Genomic DNA, 16,260 nt, shown 5'->3' on the forward strand with positions numbered 1-16,260 from the left:
AATCACAATTAAGTATGCACCATCAAAAACACCAAGATACTGGGCGAATAAGCTGAGCCATTTTATTAATTTTGGTATGAATGGGAGTACAATAATAAGGAACAAGTGCACTTGGGCTTATGTAAGCAAGTTGAAGCAAACCCAAGGTGAGAAAGACGCTCCTAGCAGTAGAAATTTCAGCCCCCAAACTACCTTTGTGCTACCCATAAATTGTGCCACTTCTGCTACTTGAAAATGGTTCGAATCCCTTACTAGAATGCCTGGTTTGCCCTGAAATTGCTACTGTAGCTTCCTCTTAATTTTCCCCACAGGGCCCAGAAAGGAATTGGTCCCAATTCTTCAAACCAGAAAACCCACAAAATAGAGCAAATTACCAACAACTGCTGGTTGGAAACAAATCATTGTTTGAGCCTCCAAAAGTGCTTAGTAAATTCTACCAAATTAATTTTGGGCTCTCCACCACAAACCCAGAAAAACCCAGAAAGGGTTTTAGCTAATTCTGCCAACCATTAGGAACCCAAAATTTTAGCTCACACCTCCCCACTAGCTGCCAAATAATTCTGATGTTTGGGGAGCCAAAACTCCCCCAAAAATTCTGCAAAATTAGGAGGCAACTCCTTGACCCCTGATCGACAAAACCGAGAAATGTTTTGGGCTAATTTCGACCTCTTGGAATTACCCAAAATTGGTGCTACGCCCTCAGCAGGAATTGTGTCCCCAATCGTTCTATTGTCTGCAAAATCTCCTTATTTGTCCTCAATCTGCAATAGGAATGATATAGGAAATTTTCCTAGATGTAGGGGAGAGGTTTTACATCAAATCCCTACACAAGATAGCTGAACCCAGCTCCACAAACACGCTATCCAGTGACCCCCTGCGTAGGCCTTAGGAAGATAAATTCGTTCCCCTCAATAACAGTCACCACCAGCTCCAAAAAATTCCACAAACGCTGAGCTCTCCCTCAAGCAACTCCACTGATTTTCTCTCGACAAAATACCCTCGGAAGCTCGCTGAAATGAGTGGTATGATTTCTCTACTGCGTCCTCCCTAAAGTACGAATTCACTGAAGAAATATGTTGAAATATGCTGCAATACTCCACAACCCTCTCATCAAAATAGCAATAGATTGCCTTCCTAGGGTGGCACTTGAAGTCCACCGAAAGAAGGGTGAATTCTCCCCTTGGAGAGCTCTGTGCTAAGCGGCGCTAGTGACCCAACTAAACAGCGTGAGAAACAAAGAAAATAGATGAGTGAACAATAGACCCCACTAGCTTCTATGCTCCTATTTATAATTTTTCCTTGCCTCCTCATGTGGGTTCCTCCATCCAATATTTCGACCTCCTTCCCTTAGCACTTCGATTTTCTCTTAAGTGGTGTGTATTTCTTGTAAGTGTGACCCCCACATTCCAATAGCAAATTAATTTTCTATCCCTCCTAAGTCCCATATGCCAAAAAATGTCTCCAATGCTCAATTTACAAAATTGTGCTATGCTTAGCACCTCCCCAATAAACTACATTAACTCAGATGAAAAATCAAAATTGGGGACATTATAGATAAACTCCTCGGACAGATCTAAAAAGATGCAAACACCTCCTAGCGCTGACACTCTAAGTCCACAGAAGGTAAGGTGAGATTCTCGCTTGAAAATCTCGAGTGCTCAACAACACATGCAGACTTGGCTCACAGCTCAAGCATGCTAGTCAAGAGTGAATGTTCAAATGATCAAAGGTGCCCAAGAATGAGTGTCTCCTCCTGTTTTGTCATTGAGCCTCCAATTTCCCCCATGTGGGACCCATCCATCGATTTCCGCACTTTCCCTCCAAGAGTGCGTATTGCCAAGAGGAGAGCATATAACCTTTTGAGGGTGGCTCCCACCGTCCACTAACCATCTGATTTTCTCCCTTTCTCTTATGTTGGGCCCTTAGTTTAGCTCAAAACTCCAAGTGGGGTCTTACAACCCACTTTTCCTACGTATTAGTCTGAAATATGACAAAAATGACAAAATTGATATTTCCCCTTAGCAATATTGCTAAGTGGGAATATCACATTGAAGGAATGTGAGAATCCTGAATCTGCATCCAAGCAACACATAAGTTTCTATCAGTAGCGTCCATCCAAATATAATCCAAAAACCATCATACAACATTAATTCCATGAAATAGAAGCTCTATAAACAGAAACTATTCCATTAACATGAAATGTAGATCTAATCTAATAACAAAAATGACACCTAATCTATTGAAATAGAAATATTGAAACAAAAGATATTGTCATGCCCCTTCCTAAATTAATTTGGAACAAGATTAATTATTGCATTTTAGGGCCAATTTTGGAGATAGTGGGGTCCATTCGATTTTATTAGGAGATTAGACTTGGGAGAAGTTATTTTATTGTGGTTAAGTTCCACATGGGGGCCACCCACAATAGGGAAACACACACTCCCTAGCTCGAATTGCATACAAGGGAAAAGTCGATGGTTAAGTGAGGGCCCATGATGCAGGGAAAATTGGAGGGAAAAGTGCTCCACGAAATCTATATAAGGAAGGCAGCTCTTTTCATGTCATCATCTTTTGGCATATCGTTTTCTCTTTGGTTGCTCAAGTTGCTTAGCCAAGTCACTTGCTGTTCAGCAAGAGTTCTTCAAGCGAAGAGCTCACCCTTTCTTTAGGGGACTTCAAGTGCCACCCTAGAGAGGTTTTTCTTCATTCTTTCAGAGGAGGATTCCATTGTGGTTTCCAGCAGTTGCATTCATCTCCAGGTGGTGCATATTTCTGGAGGATGCAGTGAAGGGAGGCCGAGTTTGCTTGTGGAGTCTAACAGTGGAGTTTGGACGGGAGATTTTCGAGAGAGGAGCCATAGGAGTTTTGCTGCTCTTTTGGGAGTTTCGGAGTTAGAGGAGAGTGCTTCGTATTAAGTGTGACTTTCACACTTCCTGGGCCAGCGCAAAGGCAACATCTTGTGCACACGTGGGAGGTAGAACATCAGTATTTGAGGCTGAACTTTGTCGGAGGAACTAGGGAAGTATTTGTGGAGGAGATTGCTACATTTCTGGAGCTTGGGTGGAGGATTTTGTGAGCATCCTGGCAGGCTGTACTCTTGAGCAGTTTGGAGGGCGTAGGGCATGTTGGAGGCCAAATTTGGGAGGTTGGATTCAGACCAAAACCTTTCTGGGTTTTGGTTGAGGAGCTTGTCGCTGATTTCGTAGCATTTTCCGAGTAGTGGAAGTGGAGTTTCTTGCAGTTCCTTTCCAATCAACAGTGCCATTTTCTAGGCAATGCAGAGCATTAGAGAAGCAGTCATTTTCCAGTACTTGATATCATTATCTCATCTCCTGGGTTCTGTCAAGCTTGCCATTGAGGCAAGCCCAGGTGCATTCCTTCATACTATTGTACTTGCTCCATTGATTAATAAAATGACTTAGCTAGTTCTACTTCTGGAGTTTTTATGAGCATTCACTGATTGTTGAAAATTTCTGTGTATAAATCATTTTTTCTTTGCATATCACGTTTATTTAAGTTTGGAACATTACACATATTCTAACAATTGAGATAACAAAGAGTAGGGTTAGAAATAGAATAGAGAGGATGCCTCGTGGCATCAGATGTCTTCAATGAAGTCCATGCTAAGAACCTGCTGACTCATTGGCAGATCCATGGGTTGCTTTTCTGATGTGTCGTGTTGAATTCTAAATATCTTGGGACACTAACTCATCTCAATGTTGTGTTGTATATGGGAATCAAATTTATCAAATCTCTTCCGTTTTTCACTTCTAACTTGTTGAGGCTTGTTCTGTTTGACACTGATGATTTATCTTTTAGATCCTTTTTCCTTTTCTTTTTTTTCCCGTTTCTTCATATAAGACTGTGATGTTGATGATGCCATGATCAAAGTAGACCTTTTTTGCCTGATCGTGGAAATGCTCAGATGGAAAATTTGAAGCGTCCAAAACTTTTGTGATATGCCTTTCTTCATTCTGCATCTATTCTGTCATGTATTATGGATCAATCTCACAAGTGTTATGACTAAGACCAATTCGTTGATTTTTCCCAATAGTGAGCACTTTGTCTTTTTCAATTTCCCTTCTAACCATGTCATTCTCAGCTAAACCTTCCTTAATGGGATAAGCAACTTCCTCATGAAGTTCACAACAAGATGGGACCTGCTTCAGTGGGTTAGGAGGCATTCAATTTGTTGAAAGCTCTTTAGTTTTTTGCCATCTACCATTTGGACAAGGTCGAAACTTCTGTAGGTATAGTTTTTCCATTTCTTCCAACATTTTCTGTATGAAACTCATTTCCTTGGCATGCCTTGCTAATAATTTTGCTTGTTTGAGTTTTGTTTTCACGAATCTGTCTTGCAAAATGATCTCATTGGCCTCCATAGTTTTCATTTCCTGTGCAAGATTAACTTTTATGGCAGTCATTTCCTGAGTGTGTCTTGCTTCCATCGCAATCATATGATTTTGAATAGCAGACATCTGATTAGAATGATTAACTTCCATAGTCTTTAACCTGTTTTCCATGGCACTTATTTCCTTTGCATGATCTATTATTCTTTTCGCGTGATTGAGTTCTATGGTTTTCATCAGGTGTGCTTGACTAAACTGCATGTCCTTAATCATTTGAGTTAATTCCTTGATAATATGTTTATCGTTTTCCTTTTCATCATCAAAATGATCCTCTATAGACAAGTGAGGGGTCCACAGTATTCAGTAGCAAGATGGATCAGTGTTAGTTGATGCAGTCGGATTCCCGAGGGACAATTGCAAACTAGTTGCAGTCAGGTGCTGAGGAGAGCAGATGCAGTGGTGACAGTAGAGCAGGTAGCTTAGTGCAGAGTTGGTAGCAACACAGATTCTTCAGTGGACAGTGCAAAAGCTAGTAGCATTGAGATGCTCAGGAGACATATGCAATAGAGAGACATAGTTGATTTAGTATTTCAGATGTGTCTCAGTTGTAGTAGTTGTACTGGTAGTAACAACAATTGAGAGGGAGTTGCAGTGTAGATGCAGAGTTGGCAACAGTATAGCAGTGTCAGCAGCAACATAGATGCAGCATCAGAGTTGCACAGTTGTTGGTGGGTAGTGGCAAGCAGTCACAGTGGCCAGACATCAACAACGTACAAAGGGTGATACAGATATAGGGTATTGTAGCAGTAGTGCAGCACTAGAACACCTTCGTCGCTAAGAGGTAGTGTTAGTTTTTGTAGCATCAGAGGTGTTCTAGTCTCAAAACTTTGTGAAAAGGGTAAAACACAGGAGTTCTCCATAAACCAGGAATCGTTTATGGAAATTCCACATAGAAGTGTCTCAATTAGATTATTAGCCAATTTTTTAATATTTCCTAAGTCTAAACTTAGGAAAAGGGGTTAATTAATCAATATTAATTGAGAAAGGTGTGAATTATCTAGAAACTCACACGGATCGACTAGAAAATAATCTTAGCCCTTGATTAAGTTTTAATCTTAGCCGTTGGAGTCCCAAGAGAAGGTTATAAGAAGTCGTCAATGGGTAGATGGAGAACACACACTTGAGATTGATTTCCTTGGGCAGTTCAATTTTCCAGAGAGCAGCAGCAGCTGTTGGAAGAGTTCGAGCCAGAGAAGGGAAGCAAAGACAGAGAGGGGTAGGGACAGTGAGTTTGAAGGAAGAGATTCCAATTCCAGAGAGTAGCTTGCAGAGAGGCAGAAATAGCCATAGAGAGGTGTCCGAGGGAAGAGATTCCAATTCTAAAGAGTAGCTTGCAAAGGGGTAGAAATAGCCATAGAGATGTTGACGCAGGGGCTGCGTAGAAGTCTCTAGAGGCCATTTGATTTTGCTGGAGAGAAGCTGAGTTTCAGTTCGAGAGGGCCAGAAAGATTTTCCAGAGTACCGAAGAGACAGTTTCTCAATCAACAACAGACAGGACGGCTTGAGGAGAAGCTGTTTCAGGAAGAGCGTGGAAGGGATTATGCTAGTGTGATGCAAGTTTGCGCAAAAGTTGTTTGGATGACTCACTTGGCGCCGAAAGTCAAAGCCTAAATTGCTTGTGGGGTGAGGAAAATTCCTCGCTAGATTTTTGCTAGTATTTTTCTCTGTAGGATTTCCATACTTCAGCATCCAATTGTACTCATAATATCTCACTGTTGCTTGATAATAAAAACCCTCAGTTATTGCATTGGTTTTCCCAAGTTGGGGTTTTCAAAGGACTTTTGTCCAAAAATAACTGTCACATTTTTGTGTGCGTGTGCTAGTATTTTCTCAATTCCAGTTTATCTTCCACAATATTTTATTTGTGAAGATTGCAGTGTGATTTATTCGATATTTGCTGTAGCCAATAAACTGTTAATTAATTTATAATTAGAAGAATTTATTCCAGTTACTGCAATAGATTTTCAGTGGCGAAGTTTTCACAAAATTCACCTTGCCTAGGAATTCACACTAAGCCCTAGTTTGAGAGCTTGGTCTTGAAGGGCCGAATTAGGTTATGGGAAAGAGGATAAAGAATTTATGAATTAAAGTTAAAGTGATCATCAACAAAGGAGGGCCAGTGTCTTATCCTTGGGTGGATGGAGTCTATGAGTTGATTAAATGGCCAAAAACTGGCTAAGGAGGAAGAATAATTGATGCCCTAGCACCAACCACCCTTGCAATTACCTATCAATTGATCAAGAAGTTTCATGGGAGAGATAATCAAAGTTCACCACTAGTTTTATCATTCACATGTTATTTAATGAGTAATGCATGAAATAATGATATATAAATTTTACCAAATAAATTTTCAACAAATTAAAGCACAATAGAAAACCCTAAATTCATTATATTCCATACATTAGACATAAATAAAAATAATTATTCAACAATAAGCTCACTTACAAGACAACATGCAAAGATTTCCATCTACTGGTCGAACGCAATGGCTCCAAAGACAAACGATTTGCTCCAAATATCAAAGTGCATTTGTAGGTCACATCTCTACCACAAGAAAAGAGGGTCGAAATTCTCTAAAGAGAGGCCGAAATCTCCAAGCTGTGATGATGATTTGATACAATGAGAGTCTCCTCTATTTATATGAGTAACAAAGTCTATTTTAGGCTAATGTCCCTCAAAATCATAAAATAATGTGCTAATTAGAAGCTGGCCTAGTAGCCAATGAGAAAACATAACTCTAGCCCACACGTGTGAGCCGTAAGTGAGATAAAGATGATGTCGTGCATATGTGAGCCATTCTAGGGCTAGCATTGTGGCTTCTTGGTGCCAAAATGTGAGTAGAAGCCCTCTAAAATCACCTCCTAAGGGTTGGCCTTTAGGTCTCTATCAATGCTCCTCTGTGGACTGCAATTTTCATCTTGGGGCACAAAAGTGGTCTCATGGGTCTCCAGGTGGTCAAAATGCCTATCTCTGCTCCAACATTGGGGGCTTTCAAAGTGGTGCTAGCCCTCCCATGTCTCAAGGTATGAGACCATCCTCCTTTGGGCCTTGGATCAACTGCTTGCCCTCTAAAAGTGCTAAGCTGGTCGGGGGCATGCTGGGTCCAGGTGCATCATCCCATAAAAGTCATCAATGAAGGGAAAAAGTGTTGGAATGTTGTAGGTGCTGGAGGTGCCCATGGGTATGTATGATGCTCTGCCACTGCTTGGAGTCCCATGGCTCTCAACGCTCCACTTGTGGGTGTCAATATGCTCCTTTAAAAGACTTGGGCCCCAGTTAAGTTGCCCAAGCCATGGCTATGGAACCACCTGACAATTACACACAATATCCAATGCTAGCAACTACATCATTAGGTACATTTAATCATTTTTGCATCTAAGTGAACCAAACTTGAAAGTAATGGGTAATTTGACACTTCAAATAAGGATTCCCTTCCAAAATTAAGGCTTTGAACTCGGGATGTTGTTACCTCCCTAGGTAGGAGCTATGTCACACGGTTCGAGTTCAAGTTCGAGTTCGACAACGATTAAGTTCGATTCGAGTTCGAAATTTCTGATCAGGTTCGAATGAGGTTCGGCATTAGGTTCGACTATACATACATATATTATATATATAATATATATATATATATATATATATATCACAAAATAATAGAAAATTCAAAATCGATCCATAAACACATGAACACAAATTCTTATGAACAGGCTTTTGGCTTTTGGGTATTAAAATATTCAAAATTTAAGAAAAACATTTTTAATAATAGTAAGATGTATATTCTTAAAAAAAACTTATAATTTTTTTTTTATCAAATCTAATTTATATTTAGATTCAAATTCAAACTTAATAGTTATATTATTTATTATCTTTGATTGATATCAATTCAGATTTACCTATTTACTACTAAACCAATAATTTAATAACTTTTTTTTAAATATTTGAAATTTTAAATATAAAAATGGTTACTTTAAAATATTCAAAATTTAAGAAAAAACATCTTTAAAAAAAAATCTTACAATTTTTTTTTATCAAATCTAATTTATATTTACATTCAAATTCAAACTTAATAATTATATTCTTTATTATCTTTGATTGATATCAATTCAGATTTACCTATTTACTACTCAACCAAATTTTTATTCAAGTCTTTTATCATTCAAATTACATTGGGTTTATCATGCACATAAGTAAAGTTGTTTATAGCAACTTTGACTTTAGACATACTTGTGTGATTTTGGTGCCTTGGTCATTTATTATGGTATGAAATCAATCTAAACAATTTCTTTTGAATATGTTATGTTGTTAACTGATAAACTCTACCAACTTATAGAAGTTTGAATAGCAATCAACAGCCAAAAACCATCCAGAATCTGTTAATTATTTCTTTGATCTGGCTTACTGAGCCATAATGAATTCTCGATTTTTATTATCTTTTAATATTTATTATTATTATAGTAGTTCTCAAACTGAAATCCAAAAAAATCGAAAGTGTGCTCTAGCCTTCCTAGATATGTGTTCCCTGTCCACACCATTCTCCGCCGCACCAAAAACTGGTGCAACATGGTGTGAAATTCACCCAGGTGCCACCCAACTACATTTCAGTGAGCAGGCTTTTGGGTATTGAACACAAATTCTTATTAGTGAGGACTCCTCACGCGGCAAGCCTCGGCCCACTGCCCACTGCCTCAGGCACGTCTTCAAACTTCAACAAAACCATCAACAAAACCATCTAAGGAAAACCGTCGAACCTGAACAAATTCGTTGAAGTTCGCGATTAAGTTCGATCAGGTTCGTTAGGTTCGTTTAGGTTCGATAAAATTCGTTCAGGTTCGAATTCGCCTTTAGGTTCGAATTTCAGGTTCGGCGAACTTGAATGAACCTGAAATTTTTTTTACAGGTTCGGCGAATTTCGAACCTGAAGCTTCAGGTTCGCCGAACCCTGTGACTTAGCGTAGGAGTGGTTAATAGACCATCCTATTAGGTGTTTCCACCCTTCAATTGATAGGTGTCTGTGAATAATGATGGAACAGAGGGGAGAAGAGTTTATGGCCAAGTGCCATGGTCAAAGAGGCCAACAATGATGGGCTCCTCAACCTAAGTGTATAGATGTGGGGAGGGAGCAATTGTGGATTCATGAGTTACCTACTCGGCCTTTGTTTTTCCACTCCTCTAGTGCACCTTTTATTTTTTGTTGATTTTTCTTTGTATTACTGCACGTAGCTCAAAGGTTTAGAGCTTGCTTTGTATGATGTATAATAGTTATTATCCCTTTGATGATGAGGCAACTCATTTCCCATTAGGGTTTGGGACATGCAAGGGTTCCTTCTCATAATATGAAGAACAACATGTGTTGAGGAACTGGGTGATGGCCATAATGAGTGAGGTAGAGTTCATGTTAGGCTTTTTCCCACATGTTGCTAATGTGAATGTCCCGATCATCTTTTGCATTTTGATCTTCTTTTGTTTTTGCTTGTGGCCATCACATGCGTTTTCTTGTTCTTTTAGCTGCATCAACTTCCCAGGGAAAAGTTTCGGGCCCTACCCAGGTATGAGAATGGTGCCAAATCCCAGAGAACTAATGATTAGTTGAAGCCGAAGAATGGAGGTGGAATATAGGGTTTGTAATGTAAGATGGAAAGTAGTATGTATGGAACAAGGAGAGATGGGACTAGGCTATCTTAATCGGGGTTTCCCAAGTAGTGCCCCTACTATTTTATTGGATCATTAGGGGAGGTCCCACTGGACTAGGATGAATGATTAACCCCCCATTTTGTTGTAAAATGTAACTAGGTTCGGTATTCATAATGACATGTAATTGTGACTTTTGTAAATGATGAAAAGAAGAGAATAAAATTATTTTTGTAAAGCTTGCTTCACGGGTTTCATGAGCATGATATTTTATTTATTAGTAGCTCCCATTGAGAGCCTTAGGATTTATCATTAGAGTCAAAGAGTCAATGTCATGTATGAAGAGCTCTTCTTGAGCATATGTCAAATAAATAGAAGTCTATGTAGCCCTCCAACGACAAGCACATAGTCCTCTCTTCATGTCGGCTTCAAAATAGGAGGACAAACTCATGTCGGCTCATATTAAGGAGACCCACCCATTCAGATGCTCAGGTCGACTTAAGTATATGGACAAATCACTATATATAGGAGGCTAGGCTCTTCGCATTACCACAGAATAGACTTTGCATACCTCTGAAATTTTCGGTGGATAAGACAGTAAGACAGTTTTGGATCTCCACAGAAAAGTCTCTTTGTATTTCGGATAGTATGGGTGACAAAATGTTGAAGGGAATCGGATCCCTCTAGAAGCTCGGATCACAGTGGCAACAAGTCTAAGGTGGCAGCAAGACTAAAGCTCAGATCACAGTGGCAGTAATCTCAGTGAAGAAGTTCAGATCTATGAAGTGGATATATTCATAGTGAATATAATCACAGTATAGATGCTTCTCTACAATACTTCTGTCTCGGTGTTATATCAAGTGCAAGTAAGGCATCATTGATGACATAACAGTTCATTGTTGGTAATCCTATTGTGATAAAGTATTATCTCTGTGATAAGGGCTCATGAAGGAAACAAAGTTGTCAAGGCAGTAATGAAGATCTCAGTATCAAGACAATGATGAAGATCTTGGTGGAAGAGGAGTCAAGAAGAGGATTGTCAAGAGAACGTGTGTCTTGGTCTTGGAGTGGCTACTAGGTCAAGGGTCTTGGTCTTGGTATTCGTCAATTGGAATCTCTATAAGAAGAATTTGTGTCGGTTTTCCTCTCAGAGAGTGAGAGATTTTGGCCCTGGATCAAAGCCTATATGCTGTGTCTCTTGTCTATTTATATTCATGCATTGGTTATTGTTTGATGAAGAAGAACACTAAGAATCTAACATAAAGAAGATCCTAATCTAAACAAGTAAAAAGCATTCACAAGCAGTCACTAATAGAAGAGAAATCAACTAATTCTACTCCCCTAGATTTCTCAACACATTTAAGGTGAGGGAACAAGATCACAGTCAAAATCCCTCTTTCTTATGGGTTACCCCATAATCCATGTCAAATACCCAATTACAAACAAGCAAAAGCACTAAATTGCAAAATGAATAAAGTACGTTTTGTTCAGAAGCCCACCATCCAACATATGCTCTTGCCAAGTTGGTGAGGAAACATATGACTGATGCAGGTGGCAGAGATATGAATGGCACATCATCATTGACTGCTAGTGGTTGTCAAGGGCTGCTGGCTAGCCAACTAGAAGAGATGTCGGAGGAAAATTCCTCCTATGTGGTCACCCACTTTTGGTGGATATCTAGCTGCAACTGGGACATGAGCTCACTGTAGAGCGCATGATCCATGTACTTGAACGATGAGTTCATGAGAATTCCAACAAACTCCTGGGACCGCAAACTTTTAACCTGCACATTACAATAGACTTTGGGAGCATGTGCACTGGGTGTAGGGTATCACCCATGTTTTATACCAGAGTATAAATTCGTGCAGAAAGTAAAGTCTAATCTAAATGCATTCTATTCTACATGAGAACATGATATGAATGGTGTTAGCATGCTAAAAGAATATGCAATGCACCTATACTACCATGCAAACAATGCATGAGCTAAGTATAGTCATACAACCAATGTAGCCAACATATTATTAGATCAATATAACAACACTTGCCATTATGAGTCATTATGAGATAGGGCAACCAAATATCACTTCCTCCTTCACAAGATTTGCATGATAAATCATAAGGGTGGGAGGTGGGAAAATAAGATGACCATGTATCGAGGGTCATGAATGAGGAGGGAAAAGAAGAATCCAACTTGTGCCATCGGATCCTTTCCCACAATCTAAGTATAGAATAATCAGTGATCAAGCTCAAGAACTTTCGTTCAAGGGCTACCTTAGGCATATCATTCTCATTAATGTCCGTAGGGACATGATGGGAGTGATATGATGTGGAAGAGGAACCATAGGATCGTCATCAATATCATATATTGGATCATTGTCAAAGTGATGGCTAATATCCTACTTCCCTTCTTCTATATGTAAGAACTCACCAATGTTAACCTCATGCAAATCCCAATGAGTCATTGCCTTGAGCTTTACATAATAACCCAAAGGGCAGTCGCCAAGGTGAATTCAAGATGCCTTGAAAAATGCTTGCTTCACCCTACAAGCATTGGAATTTGGAGTTCAATGAAGAACAAGGGCTTCGTTCTTCCAATGGAGTCACCTGATAAGGATTTATCTTATAGTTAGCAATGAAGCTAAATCTTTAACTCTAAAGAGGTAGACTTTCTTCGTCCTCGACAATGGCGCGAAAAATGTTGCTGCAAATTCTAGCAGGCCTAAGAAGGGGACACTCAACTAGGATAAAACTAGACAAAGGGACAAAAATGTGGTAGTGGCCCACTGTCACCATAGCCAAAACGCCCTGCTCTTTACAGACTTTCACCAGTGGGAGGAGTCTCAGTATGAGAGAGGTCACTTAAAATAGGTTTTTTTAATGTTGATGAGTAAGGTGACCTAAAAAGGATCTCAAAAGAAAAGCTCAATTTGGGTTCAAGGCTCCACTAGGAGTAAATTATCTTTCTATAGAGAGGCTATAATACAAGGCACAAGAGCCAGGGTTCGATAGATTTGACGAGTATTGGAGTAGACCAAGATCAAGGGTATGGGAAAAGGGTTTCCTACAATGTGTATAGGCAAGACCAAGGCTCATGAAAACCCTCAACAAGCCCCCTAGGTTGGCCTTGCTTCAACTTGGGGCCTTGGTGAGGGTTTCATGAGCCTTGGTCTTGCTTATGCACATTGTAGGAAACCCTTTTCCCATAGCCTTGATCATGGGTTACTCCAACACGTCAAATCTATCAAACCCTGGGTCTCATGCCTTTTATTATAGGCCTTTCTATCGAAAGTGAATTGCCTCCTAATGCAGCCTTGAACCCAAATCGTGCCTTTCTTTTGAGATCCTTTTTAGGTCACCTTGCTCATCAACAGTAAAATACCTAGTTTAAGTGACCTCTCTCATACTGAGACTTCTCCCATTGGTGAAAGTCCATAAAGAGCAGAGGGTTTTGCCTGTGGTAACAATGGGCCACTACCCCATTGTTGTTCCTTTTTCTAGTGTTAGCCTAGTTGAGTGTCCCCTTCTTAGGCCTGCTAGATTTTGTGGCAGCAGGCAGCTTGATGGATCCCTACTCAGTCCATGAATTGTTTGTTAAAGAGAAGCATCTGAAGAATGTTTTAACTAATGTTTTTAATTGTACCATAACCCTTGAGAGAGGGTTTTAGAATATAAAGCTTACTAGATGTAGTGAATTTATGTTCATATAAGTGACTAAGTAAATGAGCTATATAATATTTAAAAAAGGTAGTAAAACTGTATTGGTAGCACAACTACTTAGTCATTAACATCACAGGTGATCAACCCCATTGTATCAAATGACTTAATGAAAATGAAACATATCTTTTACATGAGTCTGTTTCTTCATCTCTGAGTTGTCCTGTGACTAAAAGTTTAACACTATTATTATAAAAAGTTAAAAACAAATACTTCAATTTTGCCCAACCTTTTCACTAGGGAAGCTCACGAACACTGAAAATGTGCTTGAAGGAGAGATGAATGTCACAGCCCTTACAACACAATCTCAACCACCACAGATTGGAAAATTACTTTTATAACATATTTGTAGCAGTACTAATCTGATTTCTAGTTTCATTTAGGCAGCCTAAAACACACAGAATTTCAGATCAGCTATCCCAACAAATCAGCTCATTAAAGCTGCCATGAAACTACTCATAACAATGTGAAACCAAAGTCTTTTTTTCTGATCTGCACCATATAAAATTAACTTAGCAATAGTACACCATATATTGCACAAATGAATACCTCAGTTCATCCCAAACTTCTGCAACAAGTCAATTCGACTCATCCCAATCAAGGCCTCTCCAATTTTCTCCCAAACCCTAGGTAGGGCATCAACCATCAACAACAAACTCTAATCAGCAATAAAAAGGCCTAACAAGGCATCCCACCAGGCTATCTAACCACACCAAAGGCTCCATGACAAGCTAGCATCGACACCAAGAAGTCCACTCCTGGATCTCCCACTTGCATCCCACATGCTATCAAGGAGATTCACCAAACATGCATCACACAGACTCCACTTGCTTCCAAGTGCTACAAATAGCAAAAGACTAATATATTCCCTAATAACTAGAACTTTGAAGTTCCCTACAAGATCTTTGTACTAAATATTGGTCTATCTTTTCTGGGTTGTTTATTACTTTAGATTAGAGATGCTTTCACTGCATTATAAATGATTTAAGTCCTAATCTCTTTCAATGAAACACTTACATAAGAATATAATCATAATATGCTTCATTCTTTTTTTCTTTATTTTAGAATGTACATGCTATGCCCAACCAAAATGTTCATATAGCTGAATGTTGCATATCTATGCTGCATCTCATCTTTTTGGTTTGGCAAATGCTTATACTCCAGATATTTATGAGCCACTTATTTTTGTCAAGTTGTCCTTTTACTGTATTCCCTAGTTGACTATCTATCATCACTATTAGAGGGATGCGAATACTATATATGAAAAAAATCACTATATTTTGATATTTTTGTACTCATTGAACTTGAGTTCCAGGCATTTGAACAGTTCCATGGAAGAGTTCCTTCACTAGACGAATTGTCTCAAGCCACACATATTAAGAAAGATAGAGTAAGTAAAGTTGTCCTTTATTATATTACTGATCATTGCTAATGATACTTTTCGTTATATTGTAGAGAGAAAACCTGATACCAAGCAGCACATGTTATGAGAACTTTGTATTAAGATTTACAAACTTTTCATTTTGCAGATTAACATCGTTCTTAATATGCTCAGACCAATAAAGAGTTTGGATGCTATGTATGATAGTGAAGGTGCAGACCGATCTGATCTTTTTGGTGCCAAGCAAGAGTGCTTACCTTGGCAAGTAATTATCTTTTCCTATGCTATTCATGTAAATTTGCATGTTATTATTTGAAAATGATTTGGTTTCTATCTAAGATACCGGACATGTCCTCCCCCCCAGTGTCACGTATTTCACGTGTTGGACATGACACTTGTGACACATGTCAGACGTGAGTTTGACTCCAGGAAACGAGTCAAACTCATGTCGAACACGAACCCTAATCGTATCCCAATTTTCTGACGTATGTCCAGTGAAAAGTGCATCTATGATGTCTTAAAACCGATTTTTGCCCTTATTCTCATGCATTTTTTTCAAGGGTTTTGAGTTCTCAGAGGTTTTGGATTGTGGCTAAGGGCGATTAAGTAATGTTAGAAGGGATTCAAAGTGCTGATAAGTGAATTTTTCCAGGCCCTACTAATGCTACACAATTAATGGTAATGTTTACGGATTCTATTTTATCTTTCATTTTCATCCTTCTACTTAAAATTTTAACATTACGATTAATTGATTGAAGATGTTTGAGAGTGGTTCCAACCTCATTGGATTCATATGGAGAAAGTAGAATTTGAGATCCCACTCAAAAATCCAGCAAACTTTACAATTTTGAAGATTTCAAGATTTGGGGTATTGCAAATTTTCCATTCGATTCTGTCATGTATGAGGGTATGGAACTAGCATTTATTCAAGACCACCAAGCCCTCTTTATACATCAATGTTGGTGGCACTTATTGTTGAACTCCTTTGCCATTACCCTAGTAAAAATGTAACCATTACTCAAACAAAATCTCAATTTGACATGTTAATCTTTTTCTATCTTATTTTAATGCTTAGAGGGTGATATTGATGATGATCCCAATATAAGCAATGATTTTGATAATATGTAATTA

General features: G+C 38.9%; 1 protein-coding gene across 2 annotated transcripts in view; it reads left to right on the forward strand.

Moving 5' to 3' along the window:
* LOC149229280 (uncharacterized) overlaps nucleotides 1-16,260 on the forward strand; it is a 350,336-nt gene that overhangs the window by 220,402 nt on the left and 113,674 nt on the right. For both annotated transcript variants that reach the window (XM_089375808.1, XM_089375807.1), the window contains 2 exons: nucleotides 15,064-15,138; nucleotides 15,278-15,394. In XM_089375808.1, coding sequence (XP_089231934.1) covers nucleotides 15,064-15,138; nucleotides 15,278-15,394 — 192 coding nt within the window. The remainder of the gene's footprint in view (nucleotides 1-15,063; nucleotides 15,139-15,277; nucleotides 15,395-16,260) is intronic.

Source organism: Pinus tabuliformis, chromosome J (assembly GCF_031772625.1).
Source record: "Pinus tabuliformis cultivar Carrire ecotype Pingquan chromosome J, CPIR1, whole genome shotgun sequence".
Taxonomy (NCBI): domain Eukaryota; kingdom Viridiplantae; phylum Streptophyta; class Pinopsida; order Pinales; family Pinaceae; genus Pinus; species Pinus tabuliformis.